A 19,030-nucleotide genomic window follows, 5' to 3' on the forward strand; every position below is an offset into this window, starting at 1 on the left:
ACATTGCAGGCAATTGTAGGTCATCCAGTTGGATACAGCTCTCATTCCAGCAGCGAAGGAGTTTTTAACTGCTGGCATCAATGTCTGAAAAGGGAACAGAAGCTGAGTATCATCTGCGTATGATATTGGTGTGAACCCATACTCTCTCACAATTTCAGCCAAGGGGGCCACATACACATTGAACAATGTGGGGCTTAGGCATGAGCCCCGTGGAACCCCCTTGGTGAGCTCCCTAGAGATGGAAAAATGGGAGCCCAGTCGAACACTTTGTGAGCGGCCAGTAATAAAACTTTCTAGCCATGCCAGAGCAGTTCCGCCTATCCCTACTCTCTGCAGACGACTGATAAGAATGTCATGTGACACCGTGTCGAAGGCAGCGGACAAATCCAACAGCACCAGAATCATGGAGACTCCTCTATCCTGTGCCATCCGGATGGTATCGGTCACGGAGAGGAGAGCTGATTCTGTGCTGTGATTAGGTCTGAACCCAGATTGAGAAGGGTCCAGACCGTCCGCTGCCTCGATGTATTTGGACACATGTGTATTGACATGTTTCTCAGTCATCTTACTCAGATGGGGCAAGAGGGAGATCGGGCGGAGGTTGTTCAAGTCTGACCATGGCAACGCCGTGTTTTTACTAGGGTTCACAATCACCTTTTTCCAGACACTGGGCACTTGCCCTTCCTTAAGAGAGAGGTTGATTAATGTCGAAAACTTGAGGAGAGCAGGCTTCCCAGAGGAGCTATCATTTTAGCGGGCAGAAGATCGGTTGGGTATCCTGATTTAATTTGACTATACAAAGCCGTGACCTCAGACAAACTAATCTCCGGAATCGTAATAAATTGGCTGCTTTCATTCATTGGTTTCCGAGAAGAAGAGTCAGCATTGCTCTTAAAGTGTGAGGGTTGTGTTATTTTCTCATATATAGACTCTATTTTGTTCTGGAAAAATGCGGAGATGTCATCGCATAGGATTTGTGTAAAATCATCAGGGCTTTCACAGGCCACAGGTTTTACAAATGATTGAAGAATTTTATAGAGTTCTCTAGAGGAGTTCCCTGCATCCGCTAGTTGTAGAGCAAGACTGTTTTTCCTAGCCAATTTTATATTTTTATGATAGTTAGCTAGGGCCTCCAAGTACGACTTTCTACTACTGGGTGTGTGCGTCTTTCTCCAGACTTTCTCCCAACTTTCTACACCCCTGTTTCTCTACCCTCAATTCTTCTGAGTACCATACTTCCTGCTTACATTTGGGATACTGTTTATGCAGTTTCAGAGGTGGAAGCGAATCCACTGCCTCTAAAAGAGCTTTATTAAACTTGATGAGACCTGTTTCAACATTGTCGTTCTCAGAGATAAAGGGTTCTTTCCAAACCTTCTGAAGTCCTTCAAAGGTTATTTTATGCCATTTTCTACGCCATATTGCAGGGAGTGGCTTTTGATGTGGCAAATGCAGACCTAGTAGGGTGAATCCTACCATGTAGTGGTCAGACCAGCTAACAGGGGTTGGCGAGCAGCATTTTATTTTAGGGCAGTTAGTAAAAATGAGATCCAGGGTATGTCCACCCAAGTGCGTTGGGCCACTATTCTGGATTTTCAGTCCTAATATCAAAAGATCAGAGAGCAGGGAAATTGTGTCTGGGTGATTAGGTAGGTCAGTGTGAATATTAAAATCTCCAAGGAGAATGAAATCTTCCTTGGCTTTAAAATAAGGGGCTAAAAGCTCCATCAGAGTGAGCGAAAAGTCTGTACAAGGTCCAGGGGGTCGATAGACCAATGCTCCCTTCCAGTGTGTTTTAGAGGAGGAGCAGAGCCTAAAAATCATGACCTCCATTTGAGCACAACATCTTTGGTCAAGCAGGGAAACTTTCAGGCCTTCTTTATATACCACTGCAATACCCCCACCAGTTTTTGTAGGGCGATCTAAGTGGAGAATCTTGTACCCAGCCGGAATCCCCAGCATAACGGCAGGCACTGTGTGGGGTTTTAACCAGGTCTTTGTGAGAAAACATATATCTGGTGTAACTGTGTTAATAAGATCCCATAGTTCCTGGGAATGTTTGGGCAGGGAGCGGATGCTTAACAAAAAACTTCTTAGCCCAATTAACCCCTTTTGTATAGAGTTTTCTTCAATATTTCTACAAATGGAACAGTTCGTGGGAGATCTCAGCCAGTGTAGCTCTGCAGGGTCTGAGATAGGAGCTGTAGTATAGTTGCCGATGACAGGGTAAGTAAGGGATGCCTGGAAGCGACAGACGATACAAGAGAAGGGGCCTTCAAGGCACGGCCTATTGTCACAATTACAGGCTACTGGGAAAACTGGTTTTAATCTTTGCAATACTTGTGCTGAGTAAGAGATAATATTGCTACCTGCTAGTCCTGAGATCCTAGATGTAGAGCCCATGGCCCCTGGTCCCGTCCTGTCGCAGACGGGCTTCTCTTCGGCTTGTCTTAGGCGCGTTCTTTGGCGCACCCCTGCGTGCAACCGCTGCACGCTTTGAGCGAGGACGTGGCTAAATAGCCCTATGAGAATGACCACTAGAGCGCTAACCTCTGCTCTTAGCGGAAGTGCCTGGCTCTTACCTGTCCGCCCTCCGCTCTACGGCTCTAATTGCCGAGTCGGACCGGGGCGGGCAGGCTGCAATATCGAGCCCAGGCAATGCAGGGAAAGTACCAACAATGTGTGTGACAAATTAGGCAACTAAGATTAAAATTAAAATTGTCAACAAATGCGGCGAGATTATTAAAAGCGCGTTTTGTCTTGCTCCTAATGGCCCCATGCATCAATGCCTGATAGTCAAGTATTTAAAACAGCTTACAGGTGAACAGCGGGTCGGGGAGACTCTGCCACCGTCCTCCCTACCGCAGTCAGCTGGTCGCTCCTTCCGGTCTAAATAGCCCTATGAGAATGACCACTAGAGCGCTAACCTCTGCTCTTAGCGGAAGTGCCTGGTTCTTACCTGTCCGCCCTCTGCTCTTCGGCTCTAATTGCCGAGTCGGACCGGGACGGGCAGGCTGCAATATCGAGCCCAGGCAATGCAGGGAGTGTACCAACAATGTGGGTGACAAATTAGGAAACTAAGATTAAAATTAAAATTGTCAACACATGCGGCGAGATTCTTAAAAACGCGTTTTCTGGCTCCTAATGGCCCCACGCATCAATGCCTGATAGTCAAGTATTTAAAACAGCTTACAGGTGAACAGCGGGTCGGGGAGACTCTGCCACCGTCCTCCCTACCGCAGTCAGCCGGTCGCTCCTTCCGGTCTAAATAGCCCTATGAGAATGACCACTAGAGCGCTAACCTCTGCTCTTAGCGGAAGTGCCTGGCTCTTACCTGTCCGCCCTCCGCTCTACGGCTCTAATTGCCGAATCGGCCCGGGGCGGGTAGGCTGCAATATCGAGCCCAGGCAATGCAGGGAGAGTACCAACAATGTGGGTGACAAATTAGGAAACTAAGATTAAAATTAAAATTGTCAACAAATGCGGCGAGATTCTTAAAAGTGCTTTTTCTGGCTCCTAATGGCCCCACGCATCAATGCCTGATAGTCAAGTATTTAAAACACCTTACATGTGAACAGCGGGTCGGGGAGACTCTGCCACCGTCCTCCCTCTCTCTACAATGGACCAACTCCACTTCTTCGCTCAGCACAGCCACTTAAAAGGAATATTCCTTTTATTATATTTCTCCACTAGGCTCTGTGATACTAAGATGTTCATACAGATCATTTAACCTACTCTAGCCTGCAACATCACATTCAACCTCCACAAATTATGTTAAGTCTGGGTTACTTCCTCACCTGTGCCTGACACAGCATGCAGAATCTCGTCCAATTCCAGGGCTTTATTTTGTTTCTTCACTCACTTCTTCTATTGCATGTTCAGTATATGATCTCAATGTAGTCCCTTTCAATACATCTAAACTCCATCCCAACAAGCATGAACCTCCTAATGAATTCCCGGTCATTGCAATTTTTCTCCTTGCTCATAACAAGGCAAAAGCTATACATTTGCTACAAAGTTTTTTGTTCTTGGTGTGGGCAAACAGGTCCAATGGGTGGCTATCTGGGTGCATCAGAACTGATCTCCTAGAGGCTTCAATCAATGATTGCTCAATATCCCCCCAAGGGTGTCTGTGCGAAATTTGCTCTGTGTAACTTATTTACGCCTACTACCCCTCCTTGTTACAGGCCATTAACCATGACTCTCCAGACATCTCTGTCCTGGGCTTTTCTTTCAACCTGACTCCAGGTGCAGACCATCTCCTTGCACTCAGCCTCGAGTCCTTGGTGCCAGGTATTTCTTGGCCTTCATCTTTTCCTTTTTATTTTTCAACAAAATGGGTACAGAGTATCTGATGACTTTCATCATTCATTGCATTTTGCCCTTAGAACAGAAAATGCACCAATTGAGAACGGGGTTTACGTTATAATCTCCTCAATGGCTGTGTGTGCCTCTATTTCTTCGGCATCATTTCAATAACCAGACAGATATTAAGTCATTGAATTGGCTAGAGTAGCTTATGGGTTCACCCATTTAGTCCCCCTGTATTTTCGGTTTTTGACTTTTGCTGTGAACAAGTCTCACCACCTGACTCTCACTAATGGTAAATTCTATGGAAATGAACTGAACGTGCCAATCGGCAGTATCCGCCTTCACAGATAAGGCTGATGTTGTGCGGCTAGGGTCAGAGGTTTTGGGCTTGTTACATGCGTGCAGGCTGCATGTGTGAGACTGCCATCTTGCACAGCCCGGTATATACGCACAGGTAGTCTGTTGCAGTAGATGTCCTTCAAGAATACCTGCTGATCTGGGCTAGGCCTAGGCCTTATTACGTGAGCGGGCATTCATAAGTTAGGTCAGTTATACTGATATAAACTAAACATTATAGGTGCAGTTTTTCCCCTCTTAGGCCTACAGGGTCAAGTGAGGCATCAATCTTAGGGTCAACATGCATCTGAGTGCAGATTTACAGTCACTTTCGTCATATCTACACTCCTATGACACTTTGAGAATGTTTGCATTTCCCTGACTCAGCCATAAAGAGATTCAAGGACTTCACCAAGTTAATTAATCAGCAGAACTGCAGGAGGATCAGAAGTCTCAAACAAACCTCCTGAAACCCTTTGACACAAACACACCAGGAAGGTGGTAGGAAGGTCAGGGGGCTACATCTCATGCCCCTGACAGTACTTAATCAGACGCAGGTGCGCACTCAGCAGCGGGAGCGCCAAAGGCAAGCCTGTCTGTGCCCGTCCGTGCTCGTTCTGCGCTCAGCGCTTGGCTCCTTGCTAAAATCCTCACAGGTTTGGTCAAAATAATATAGTATTCTAGTACTGATTTAAAAAGGCTTAATCTAATCTCTCCAACCCATACCTGTTGTGACATTCATTTTGATGCTTAGCCACCACCCCAGGTTCAATCGATTTGTTCTGGGTGCAATACTAAGCTACCAGAGCTGCTGCTCCAGTGAATAGTAGACTTAAGACCTAAGCAATGTTCAATTGATAAGGACGCTTCCCTTCATGTTAGGAAATGTGCCCTTTTTTAATGCAAGATCGTTGGTTAAACATAGCTTAGAAATTGCCTCTCTCATTGAAGATGAAAAATTACACGCAGTATTTATTACTGAGACATGGACGGATCAGGCGTCTGGACCAGATTTGGGGAAGGCCACCCCCCCAGATTTCCTCTGTGACAGGCCAAACAGACTACAGAGGAAAGGGGGTGGTTTAGAGGTCATTTACCATAAATCCATTACGGCATCCTTCAAATAATTAGCCATCGAGGAATGTGAAGCATTTGAGTTTTGTCTTAATCTTTCACATCACTACACTTTTAGAGGAGCCCTTATTTATGGACCACCGGGCCCAAGAGGACGTTTTTTAATACTAGAAAGGGGGATCAGCACAAACTTGTATACCATTCTAGGAGATTTTAATTATCATCTTGAATCTCCCTTGGATCCAGATAACAACAGTCTGCTCGATTTGATGAAAGGTGGAAACCTAGAACAAAGGATGATGGGTGCAACCCATCAGGCCGGTCACATGTTAGACGGCATCTTTTCAAACAATTTGCAGCTTTCTTTTACGAGCATTCTGCCCTTAGTCTGGTCAGACCACTCAGCAGTTCTATTTGAGCTCACTTTGCTGTGGCGTATGGTCTCCAAACCATCTACAACATTTTCAGAGAAAAGAGTATGGAACAAGATAGATGCAGAGGAATTACACCAATTGTTAACCTCTACCATTACCTTAGCATCTAGTAATCTGGAGCAGGCAACCAGATCATATACTGAATGGTTAGAAACTGCAGGGAATTCGTTAGCACCAATAAAACGCCTTAGCCATACCAGCCTTCCTCCCCCTGGTATTCAAAGGAGCTGAGGGACCAAAAGTTGGCCTGCAAACTCCTAGGAAGAAACTGAAGGAAGGAATATAACGATAAGGAAAACAAGGAATACAAAGTTGGCCTAGCGGACTAGAAACATTTTCTTAAAAGCACAAAACAAGACTATTTTACTAATAAAATAAAATCAGCCAAAAACTTGTCTAGCTACTCAAGAGTTGTGTAACAAAATCCCCAAATTCTTCTTTGATAAAGTTAATAATATTTTTTTAACTTTTTTAACTTTTTTGGAATCCCCTCTCAAAATAAGCACAGATTTTGCAACAGATCAGATGAAATCAATCCTAGACTCTCCACGATTAGATAGTTTTGCCTTCGTAACAGAATCAGACACCTACAATCTACTGGAGAAAGTGAAGTCAGGCTCTCTCTACGATCCTTGTCTGAGTTTGGTAGTAAAACTAGCCGCAGAACCAGTTTCACGGAAACTGACTTCCATGATCAATAAAATGTACCTAGAAGGATACTTTCCCAAAGACTGGAAACATGCATCAATTCAGCCCCTATTGAAGAAACCCAGTCTGGATGCCAATGATCCAAATCATTTTAGACCAATATCCAGATTACCACTCCCGGCTAAAATTGCAGAAAGAAATGTGAATGCACAACTCAATACATTTCTGAAGGACTCCCAGGCCCTTAATCCAACTCAGTATGGGTTTAGAGAAGGCCACAGTACGGAAATGGTGCTCCTTAAATCCACAGAAGAGATCAGGACCATTCTGGAAAAAGGGGGGAAAGCAATACTGATCATGTTAGACTTATCTGCAGCATTCGATACGGTCCATCATGCTTTGCTGATGGACCGATTGAATGAGATAGGAGTCAAGGGCACTGCCTGGAAGCTTCTAAAATCCGTTCTCTCTGAAAGAAAGAAGGCAAACGGTTACCCAGAATGAATTTGAAGCTGGATCCTTCTCTTTACCTTGTGCGGTGCCGCAAGGGTCGTAGTTGAGTGCAACACTTTTTAATGTGTACGTGTCATCACTGGATCCCCTAATTGAATCCTTTGGGTTCACTTTGACGTCCTACGCGGATGACACCCAAATTGTGGTGACACTACTACCGGAAGAGATTTATGAAACAGCGTCAATATTGCAGGACTGCATGTTAGCCGTGGGGGGATGGATGGCTCAAAATTGCCTGAAACTCAACTCTGGAAAAACAGAGGTTGTGCTGTTCGGCAACAACCCTTGTTTCTGGACTCTGGAATGCTGGCCAGAGGCTTTGGGTCCTCTACTCCTAGCAGGAAAGTGAAGAATCTTGGAGTATGGATAGATGATAAATTAAATTTTAGGGACCAGGTTAATACAGTGGCCTCGTTCTACATCATATATCCTCAAATCCTGCAAAAAAATAATGCCACTTCTTCCGAAAGATGCACAAAAAATAGTGGTTGCAGCATTAATAATGTCCAGATTAGATTACTGCAACAGCCTTTAACTCACGATCCATAAAGGATCAATGAATACAATACAGACCCTGCAGAAAGCAGCGCCCAGACTCCTAACTGACACACCAAAATATGAATCAGTATCAGCTGAAATAAAAAAACTTCATTGATTGCCAGTGAGGAAACTAACCCAATTTAAGTCTCTTTGTCTGGTTTTTAAAGCCATCCAGGGAACCGGACCCAAATTCTTAAAACATCAACTCTGCTGGTACATACCAAAAAGAACACTGCGATCCTCTGTCGCAAAACTAGTAAATGTTCCTAGAGTAAAAAAAGTCAATTGGGGCGGCAGAAGCTTTATAGCTAATGCGGCCAGATCATGGAATGCCCTTCCAGTATTCTTGAGAAATTTGACAAATCTTTTGACATTCAGGAAGACACTGAAAACATGGTTGTTTTCTAATTGAGTTGATTAAATCCCCATTCTCTTTTAGTCTGCAGTAGGCATTCGCATAGCACCAGGACACCTTCGGGTAACAGTTGCGGTCCGCAAATACCAATAACATTAACATTAACATAACATTAACACCATCAGGCCATTAACAGTGCTAAAACGAGTTCCTGCAAAGTAAGGGCTGATGAGGAAATTTGCAACTGTTAATTAACTCCTCACACCGCACCTGAGCCAGGAAAGCCCTAGCCCCCAGAAACAAAGGAGGAAGGCCAGACCTCTAGAGCCAAACCCAGGAGGGATCTCCTTTAAAGTTATGGTGGGAAGGGACCAGTTGTGGGTTGGGCTGAGGCTCTCGAGGAAGATCTTTCCTTAGACCACTTGAAGTCACAATTTTAAATGTTTCAGAATTCTGGGCAGGAGGGTCGGGACAGGGGTGGAGTGATAATGCTGGCACCCCGTATTGGGCAGAGGTGTCTACCTTCTGGAACCTTACATCCCCACTTTAAATCCCCTTCACAAGGGATAGACACAAGAGAAGACACTGACCCTAGGAGTGATGACTGCAAAAGAATGCCCAGTGGGAAGAAGAAGCTAACTTTTGCTATAAAAACCCATGTAACCATCGTTCTGTGTGCTTTCTCCTTGAGTATCTCTATTGTGCTTGTCGGATGAGGCCCCATTCATGAATGCTAATAAATGACCTATGGTTTGCACTTCGCTCCAGTGTCGATGCCTCCTTACTTGTTAAGAACCCGTGGACTAAAGGGTGCCCCTGCACCAGTAGATTATTTATAATCTATTTCCACAGGCTGTTTTAAAACATGTTAATATTCATTGACACTAATAAGACATGTGATCTTGTGCAATGACGATGTTCTAACCCAGCATTTAATGTAGCTAACTGACACAGTTAATAGGTAATCAGTCGGACTGAAAAGTCAGAACTGGCAGAAAGAATAAATAACACAGGAGAATGCCACTTGGTAACCACTGCCTCACCTGCAAAACACAAACCCTGCTACCATTTAAATAGTGTTTCTCCTTCAATGGCATTTCCCAGCGGCAGGCGGACGAATTTCAGATATGTACATTTTTTTCATTTACTTAAATTGGACCAGCATACATCAATGTATTGGATTTATTTTTCCATACATGCACTAGAGTCAGCAAGTGTTAAGGAGCCCCATCTACTTGGCCCCAATACTCTTACCAACAGTTGCAACATTGTTCTGGAATACTCCCAGCCCTGGTTGGGTAAGATCACCTCTTCTCGTGTGCTTATGTAAGCCTGCCCATGTGGCAGCAGAGCTTTCACTGCTGTTTTGACCAAGGGAGCTGGCTGCCACTAGGTGTCACGGTGAGAAAGTGCCCTCTTTCTGCATGGTATACCCCACTTTTTGCTGAATTGCTGATGTTCTTTGATTGAGTGTGCCCTGGGCTCCTGCTAATCAGGTACCCAGGGCCTATCAATTGCATTGACGCCTAAACCCAATTGGCATCCCTGGCCACAGGTAGGCCCCTGGTAAATGGTACCACAGGTACCCAGGGCATTGTGACCAGGGAAGGCCCCTAAGGGCTGCAGCACTTATTGTGCCACCCTTAGAGGCCCTGCACCTTTTCACTCACACACTGCCTGTGCAGGCTGCTTGTCTCAGTGCAGAACAAAAGTGCCAGGCCTACAACCCACTGCCCTGACCTAGTTCAGCCACCCCTCCAGCTGGGTGCACTATGCCAGTGGTGGGGTTACAGGTGCATGAGCCCTGTACCCCTACAGTGCCCAAGTCCATTCTTGAGCATTGTAAGTGCGGTGCTGCCATTAAGAGTAGATGGTGCTGAGAATTTGTCATTACGAACTCCACAACACCATAATGGCTACACTGAAAACTGGGAAGTTTGGCATCAAAACTTCTCAGCACAATAAACCCACACTGATGCCAGTGTGGGATTTAATGTAAAATGCACGACAGAGATGCCACCTGAAACTCGACCAACTTCTAGTGTCCTGACTGAGTAACTGCCATCAACAGACATGTTTCTGGACACCTGGGTGAAGAGCATGCTGCTCTCAGGGGCCTGTAACAATGCACATCCTGGGACGAGGTGCCAAGCTTCCTCCCCCAGGATGGGCAGGGTTCACGAAGGGGAAGCTTAAAGGGCATGTCGCCTTTGTGAGCTTCCCAGCCCACTTACTGCTTTCAGCAATTGGTCCCCACTGGTTCTGCCCCCCACTTTGGGCTGGAGAACCAGCGGGAAAACCAAGTGAGGGAGAGCGGTGTGCCCACCTCTGCCAACTCCATCCCTCAGGTGGCGGAGGCGAGGCGAAGCACAACTCCAAGTCCCTGCCATCTTGAGGATGGGGGACCTAACCAACCAGGGACAGGCTCCTGCCCCCTTCCCACTGAAGGGTGATACAATATTGGGTGTACTCACCCCAGGGAAGGGACCCATTGGTCCCTGCCCTCTACCTACCTGTAACGCCCCTAAATCTAGTATTTAGAGGGTACCCTGAACCTTGCTTCCTAAGATCCAGACAAGAAACAATAAGAAAAGAAGAAGGACCGAACAACCGTGCAGCAGCTAACAAGAGGAAGACGCCCACTGACTTGGCCCCAGCCCTACCAACCTGTCTCCCCCTCGAACCTGCTCCTACCAAATCCCAGTGTGTCCCGCAGCCAGCAATCTCAAAAACCCCAAAGGACCTGCCAGCCTTCACTTCCAAAGACTGCTTCTCCCGCGAACACCGGATTTGTTCAACTGCAACCTCTGGAAGCAGCTGGAAACTGCGTATCCGCCCCACCTGCACCCGCCGAACCCGGCTCGAGCTCGAATGGAAAAACACACGACGAGGAGGTCTCCCTGGCGATTGTGCCCCTAGATCCGGAGATCCCAGACCAGCCTCAAGACCCCAGCCGATGCCTGCAGCCTCAATCTAGAGGATTCCCTCAACCGCGACCAAGAGCAGGTAAGACTTTCCGACGCCAAAAGGCACCCCTGCACCCGACGCCCCACGGCCTTGTGTGCCCCAACCAAAGGTGCCTAACCAACCTAGGACATCTCAACTTACCCCTCCAAGTGGTGGTCGCACCCAGAAGATCTTTGCCCCCGAGGCTGCAGTGTTTCTTTCGACTGGAGTCTCTCCATAGCAAACAACAGGGCGCCCGTCGCCAAAACAGCACTCTGCACCCAGCCGCCCCAGTGCCGCTGAGGGCGCACCTTTGTGCTGACCTGTAACCCCAATTGCCCTGAGCTAAATCCTAGGAGCTTTGCTCCCACAGACGTGTGGCCTGCTTGCAAGCAGCCACTTACTGGAGACCTCCTATCCTCCATAGGATAACATTGGGCCTCAACACTCTGCACCCGGCCTCCCTAGTGCCGCTGAGGGTGTAACGAGAGTGCATAACTGACCCTGGGGGACCCCTGAGTTTAACCCCAGAACCTTAACTTCCACAGTTGATAATTTACCTTTGAACCGATAACCTGTTTTTCCTCCATAGGATAACATTGAAACATCTTGAGAGAAATTTGTCCATGTGTGGCATTTTGAAACCTAAAAATATTCTTTCAAAATCGCACGAATAACGAAAACGTATTTATTTACCTGTTTGCAGGAAATGTCTCAGTGCTGAATCTAGGTATCCAGCACTGTGTTAGAAAAGTTAGTAAAAAGTTACTTACCTGTAATTTACTGAAAAACCTATTCATTTCAATGTACTGTGTTTGCTAAGTATTGCAACCTACTGCATCCCTGTAAATCAAACAAAGTACAATTCCTATTGCATTTTCAAACTGTTCTACATTCAGCAACTTATTACTGTAAAGTATTTAATGCTTACCTGTGCCAGGCTTGCTTGGTTCTAAAATAAAACAACAGTATATTTTTTATACAAAAACTAGAGTTCAGTTCTTGAGTGTGTGAATTCATTTGCTGACTGAGTTTGTACATCAAATGCTTAACACTGTCCTCTAATACTGCCTTACTGCTCGACCACTCTACCACAAATAAAGAGTAAGGTTCTATCTAACTTTAACCTCTGCCTACCTCTGGGGTCACCTGGACTCTATACACACTATACCTCATTTTGTTGTAGTATATACAGAGCCAGTTTCCTACAGTCACTGTCTGATAGCTAATTAAAAACAGTAGAGCCATTCACAATAAGGAAGGAATTTATAAATATCCAGGTAAGCTGTCTATTCATCTAGTTTGCGTGATAAATTACCGCTCACGCGCTAATGAGGGAACTTAACAAAAAATGCGTTACCCTAACGTGGCATGCTTGGCCCTTGGCAGGTCTGATTGCCAACTAAAGTTGATACAGGGTCCCCTAGGCCCAGTAGCATTGCCCTAATGTAGGTACTTCTCCATGGGCTTAAGCGTTCAGAAACAGTATACCCCCAATTTAGTATATTTACATGAAAAATGTGAATTATGTAGAATCAGTTTTGTGTCTTTCCCTAGGGCATCAACGCCCAATTTCCCACAGCTAAACAAAAACAGGACTGGAAATTGTGCCAAAAGATCTGCAATAGTAATGGAACACCATTTTACACTGAGTTCTAATCTCAAGGTTCCAATCCTGGGTACTGACTTCCCAAAACCATGCACTACCATATTTTAAAAATGTACATCCACCGAGAGCATATTACCATTATTACAACTAAGCAATGTTTAAAACGATCACCAAAACTCACTCATGTTATCTTATTTCTTAATTTGACTAAACCTTTGTCACTGTTCTCCCTAATTAGCCGCATGTCTACTAAAATGGCCATGAACGTATCAGTCGTTCCCTCAAGTATATGCATTTATGGAAAGATTACAGTGAAACTGTCCTATGCATTAGTTCTAGCCAGAATGATCCAACCCAACAATGCTGCTAGCACAAGCCTAAAAATTAAACATGGAGCACTGTGGATCAGTACATTTCAGGGCTCTCTATAAAAATTGTGTCATTGTTGGTATTAGTGCAGTCAGTCGGAAATCATGCGGAAGATCTGGAGGCTTTGGGTTGAAGAGTAAAAAGCCCTACAGAAGATCTCAAGTCAATGGGTAAGCCTAGTGTTTTGTGATCGATTTGCTCCTATTTCAACAACATTGAGAATTATTTGCTAAATTACCTGAACCTCAAGGTTTCTGGAAATGCTACTAGTCTGCAGATAAACCGCTCAAGCATTTCATCAGCTCTACTGTTATGGATGCGTTTTAGTTTTCTTAGATAGGATTTTCAGAAAACTACACTTCACAAATGGACTTCGGTCAAATGTTATTCTCTTCTCTACTGAAGATGTTAATGATTTACTCAAACCGTACTACACAGACATTGCTGCCTTCACAAAAAATTGTTGGAAGAAGCTTATGAAATCTTGAAATGTGATGTTCCGGAGAGACCAGAGATTAACTTATTAGTTTGATACTCCAAATGTATATAGTATGATCTACGATGTGATCGTCACAACAGGAAAGCAAGGAGGAAATTCTTTCAGAGACAAGAATCTTCACCCACCAAGGTGGTATGATAAACCATGCTAGGCAGAGGTGCGATGCATAGTGGGCCCTTCAACACAGGCTCTTTGGTCAAGATCCTTTAACTGCCTGTGTTAAGTACTTGTGTGTCAGTAATAATAGTGGGTGTAGTGTCAAATGGATTAGAGAATTAAAATTGTCTATACCTCCCCATTGAACTTTTGACTTCTATTTATAGGAACTGGGGATATATGGCAAGATTAAAAACACCGAGGACCAGTTCAACCTGAGGTGTACTGTGGTACCTCTCCCACGGTCAACATGTTTTGTGCTCTATTGCCTCATATGGTCAAGCTACATTTCTTCAGAACCTAGTGGTTTAACCCTACTGTGTATGATCACTGCTTTAGTGATGTGATTATTCTGTTGCACACAGCACTAAATGTGTCAAACCAGACGAATCCTTCCAGTGCTTAATTTGTATAAAAATAAGTGCCTCAGCCCTCATCAGGAGGTCACTGTAGCATCACTCATTGACACGCCCAGCGCTGCTAATGACAGTACCAACACAACTACTAACCATCACACGCCTATAAGTGGGACAATTCAGACTATTCCAGCCCCCAAAGTTATAAGAATAGCTTGGGCGGCAGGTATCAGTCATTTTTAATGTCTATTGAAATAATAAACAACTAGTGTTGTGCTGATCTCTAAATTAGACAATCAGCGCCACCATGTGACAGACTGTCATAAGTACCGGTGTTGACAATTATGTGCCGGAGCACCGGAAACCACTGGCTCAAGTTAAGCACTGAGCCCCTCTTACTTTTGGTGACTCACATGTCCTAAGCGAAATACCACTTATTTGACACCTATGTTCCTCTTTAGGATACGGATGAGCTGGAAACCATGGAAATGAGTTGCTCTTGTACAATATGGTGTGCTTGACAGTATTCCACCCACACTCTCTCCATTCCCGAAAGAGCACCCGTTGGATGAATCAATGAGAATACTGGGTGAATGAGCGGCTGAGAGGGCGAGCAAGCAGCAATAGATTCATTTAAAAGTTTATAGTTCTTCAGTGCTACTGCCAAGAGAACAAGCTCCAATTCTAAGGTTGCCAAAGACCAGATTATCGGTCACTTCTTTTCCAGTTGTGGCCTATCATTGAACAAATTGTGCTTACTGTAAGCTGTTTCCATTGAATTGTATTAAAGACGTGAAAACAATGAATGAGCGTGTGTGTTTGTTTATCCACGAGAATATATTAATAAAAATAAAAGATTCATGTTGCTTTTAACAGCAGTAGTCTGATTTAATAAAACTCAATACATTGTAGGTTTGAGTCAGCCTCTCGTATGCTTAAATCTGTGGGCTGCAGACCACCTAGATGTCAGTGGCAGTGTCTATGGCATGGAGCTTCCTTACCTGGATGACCTGACGGAGTGTGTGATATGGTATATGCTCTACGAGTGACACCTGGAGTGGTTTGCTTAATAGGTTTGAGGCTGCCAGCTTGTCTCACTGTGAGACTCCATCAGTCCACTCTAAAGTTGGGGACTGCAGCACTTCGCACTGAGGATCGTGCAGATGATTGTCTCCTATGGAATGGGACCACCGGTTCATTCCCTGAATTTAGAGGATTCACACACTGTTTGTATAGGAGTGGTATGCCACAGCTATAAACTTTAGCAAAATTCGAGGATAGTTCTTTGATTTATGCACTTGCATCTGATGTGATCTATGGTTGACTGATTTGATTCCCCAAATAGATGGTATAGAAGTGTTCCACATATAAAGTAGTAAGACTTGAAATGCAAATAGGTTATAAATGTGATAGCTGTCTCAAAAAATGTTTGTCAGAGGTTTGTCTGGATAACGCTTCTTCTGATCTGGTCACATTAACAGATTCTAACCCCTTCGACCACCTTGGTGGGGCTCTAACCATTTGAGATTGTGAACTAGAAAGGTCAACAGACCGAACCATTACTGGGGATTGTTCGGGTCTTGATATCAGGAACTGCCATAGTGGGTCATATGCAGCATGAGGTCGGACTCTCATGCTGCAATCCATGGATAGACTAAAGGGGGTTACCCTGATGGTGGTTGGACCGCATCCGACGGCTCATCGGATGTAGTCCGACCGCCTTCTGTTGCTGTGGTCCGACCGACAGATTACAATGTGTGGGGTCACAGGCAGCAGACGGAGGGACAGTCTGACGCATTCCGACAGGGTCTGACCCTCGGAGGGTCAGTAATCCCTACAATAGGGGCAGTGCCTGTCCCTTTCCCCCTGTACTTTCATGGCGGTTCGCATGCCATGAAAAGGCAGGCGGAAAGGGACTTTGGGGGTCCCTAGCAGCGCCCCATTTCCTCTAGCCCTCCGCTATGGGGCCTGGGCTAAACATCCCTGCACCAAGTGGCAGACACAACACATGAATTATCAGCCATGATATTTGGTAAACAACAAGCCCTCTAAGCTGATGAAATGAATATGCTTGTGGACTTATTAGACAATTTGATTTTAAAATAAACGTAATGTTTTTTCGCCAACTGGCTAATAAGATACACATTTTAATACCCAATGCGGGTCTTTGCCCAGGTCAAATACCGAATCTACCAACGCGGAATATTTCTCGTACGTAAAACAGCACGTTTTTGGAAGGATTATAGCAATTCAAGGTAATTAAACCAGCTACATTGCTTGCTATGTGATGTAGAGATCTTTACAGGACAGCCATACGTCAATTGGCGGTGAAAATAGTGAAAATAATAAAATGCCCACAACACCGTTATAATCATGTAAACAGAATGCCGATTATACAATTGCACTGTTTTTACCTGACCACAAAAAGAGACTGGCCAAAAACATCGCCCAAATGCCAGTGCAGTATAAAAAATAGATATGTATGACACAATGGATGTCAACTTTTAAGCAATGATTGTTAGGCTAGATAAACTGTATAATGGCGCTTGATGATGTGAACTGAAACTGAGGTTTAAAATAAGACAGACCAATACTGCTGGAATATCACTGTACTTCCGTGGCTCAATTAACCAAGTCTCGACGATTTTTAAATACATCAGACACAGCCACCACTTGTGTAATCAGCACAGGAAATCCTTGAGAATAGTAGAGTAACTGTTATTCCATGAATGAATAAGAATGTATACATACAAAATGAAATGTTTATGGCTATTGCAAATAAATGTTTGATCTGAAACTGAAGGTTTGAAACTTGAAGGGTCACTTAATGGGCCCGACTCAATAATGCTGATCTCATGTAAATATAATTTGTTATATAATACCAATTAGGATGTGTTTGAAACATAGAAATTTTGAGGTGTGCCACATTTTTGGAATGTTAGAGTCAATATTCATTCAATAAAGGGGATGATTTAGAATATTGGTCTAAATCTAAACAAAGAAAGGGTGTTATATGTTCAGTGATTAATTTAATGCAATTTATATGATATAGAATGTTTTTTAATGATAACTCTATATCACTTTTAGGGTCTTCAGATATTGTCCTTTGTCCTGAAGATGGTCTCAACAATAAACATATAGGAGACCGAAACGTCGACTGACGCTTTTCCTGCTTCGATTAATTGATTATTTGTAATTAGGCAGGAAAGCGCTAACAATTGTTCCAAAGAAGTGTTCATTTGATTGTCCAGCATCTACTTCTTGTAACATTGTTGACATTGACTTTGTACCCTTTTTAATCATTTTAGAGTATTAAATACGATTTTCCATATACACCCGGCACCTCTGCTATTCTTCTTTTTTCTGTTCACTTACTGTGACTGCTTTAAAATATATGAATTTCTGTTGTTGCACCTGTTGGCCTTAATTGTGGTGGGTCACTAACTAGGATCAAAAGCCTTTAGCTTTAACTAACTCTAATAAAATCCCTTGAAGGTACCTTTACCTTTCCATTTTCTATTGCGGCATGTGCTGCAGCACAAGCCGTAATGGAAAATATACACTTTTGCTCACATGGTAATAAGGGCAGCGAGACCGTCGACTCCTTGTCCGGCAGTCCCGCTTCTGCTATGGTGCAGGTCGGACAAGAGTCCAACCGGCATCATAATGATGCCCTTAGTGTGAGGGTATCATATCCACATATTATCTTGCCCATGGAGACTGCCAAGCAATAGCTCAGAAATCAGTCTTGTGTGAATTGCAGCTCAATCATTTGAGTGTCAGGGGAGCTTCCATTCAGCAATGTTGTGTCTGGGGAACTGCAGCTCAACCAATCCAGTGTCACAGGAGTTGCAGCTTAGCCAGTCATAAGGATGGGCATATATCCAATCATATCACTGACTGACAACCTGGTTATAATTAGCCAGCAAGGTAGGAGTCATGACAAAATCTCAGCAACATCCAGAGAAATGTATTTGCTGAGCTCATCGATTGACAGAGTAATGTCAGGTGTTGCTGTGATGCAGGAACTTATCAAATCTGCATTAGTCTAACACAAGATTAGTGACACTTGGCAGTGCTGAAAATATTTTTTCTAAAAGGGGATGTCCCTGTCTACCACCGCTGATCGAACTGCACAGATAAAATGGCCACATGCTATTTGTAAAATTCCACGTCACAACAGTTACAAATCAGTCAATTGCCGATGACTCCATATTCAATGAATGCGAGTTACAATAAATCAATGGTTGATGATCAATATGTGAATGACATAAAAAACCAATGGCTGAAATGGGATGTCCTTTTCACTCTCTCTCTTTGTATATGACCTGTAAGTGCAAGAAGACCAACCATTCCTAGAACTTTGAAGTATTTTGTTACCTTCTGAAAACACTGATCCCCAGTTCAGTTTGTTCAAGCACTATCAACGACCCACAACCTGAAACAAAAAAAAGAAAATATAGCATGAAAATGTCTCCCCTTCCAACCAGGCGCCTTTTTTAAATTACTAATATTCTGCGCCAAACAGCCTTTTTAAACAGTGGTTATAACTCCCATAACAACTTAGAATACATTCTTTGAAACTGTCAAATCTGAGTGCATTTAGTCACTAAAACCTTAACACTTGTAACATAATTGCACATAAATTGAAGAATTCCAAGTGAGCTGAATCAAACAGAGAAACTCTATTATCTCCTTTCATAGTGTGCTTTTTCAGTTTTACATCTTTTTGCTTATCTATGCAATAACCTGCCTCTTCATCATTTGCTCCATCATCTGGTTAATATTCTAATACCTAATGTACAACAATATACAACATTTAACTCTTTGGCCATCACTCAATTACCTATTAGGCGTTTCCTTACAGGGAAATACCAAGCCTGC

General features: G+C 44.0%; 1 protein-coding gene across 1 annotated transcript in view; it reads right to left on the reverse strand.

Annotated features, from left to right (window-relative positions):
• PEX7 (peroxisomal biogenesis factor 7) overlaps positions 1–19,030 on the reverse strand; it is a 1,199,560-nt gene that overhangs the window by 1,146,647 nt on the left and 33,883 nt on the right. The window contains exon 2 of the mRNA XM_086927402.1: positions 18,527–18,584. Within this exon, the coding sequence (XP_086783528.1) occupies positions 18,527–18,584 (58 nt within the window). The remainder of the gene's footprint in view (positions 1–18,526; positions 18,585–19,030) is intronic.

This window comes from Lissotriton vulgaris, chromosome 6 (genome assembly GCF_964263255.1).
Source record: "Lissotriton vulgaris chromosome 6, aLisVul1.2, whole genome shotgun sequence".
In the NCBI taxonomy this organism is placed as follows: domain Eukaryota; kingdom Metazoa; phylum Chordata; class Amphibia; order Caudata; family Salamandridae; genus Lissotriton; species Lissotriton vulgaris.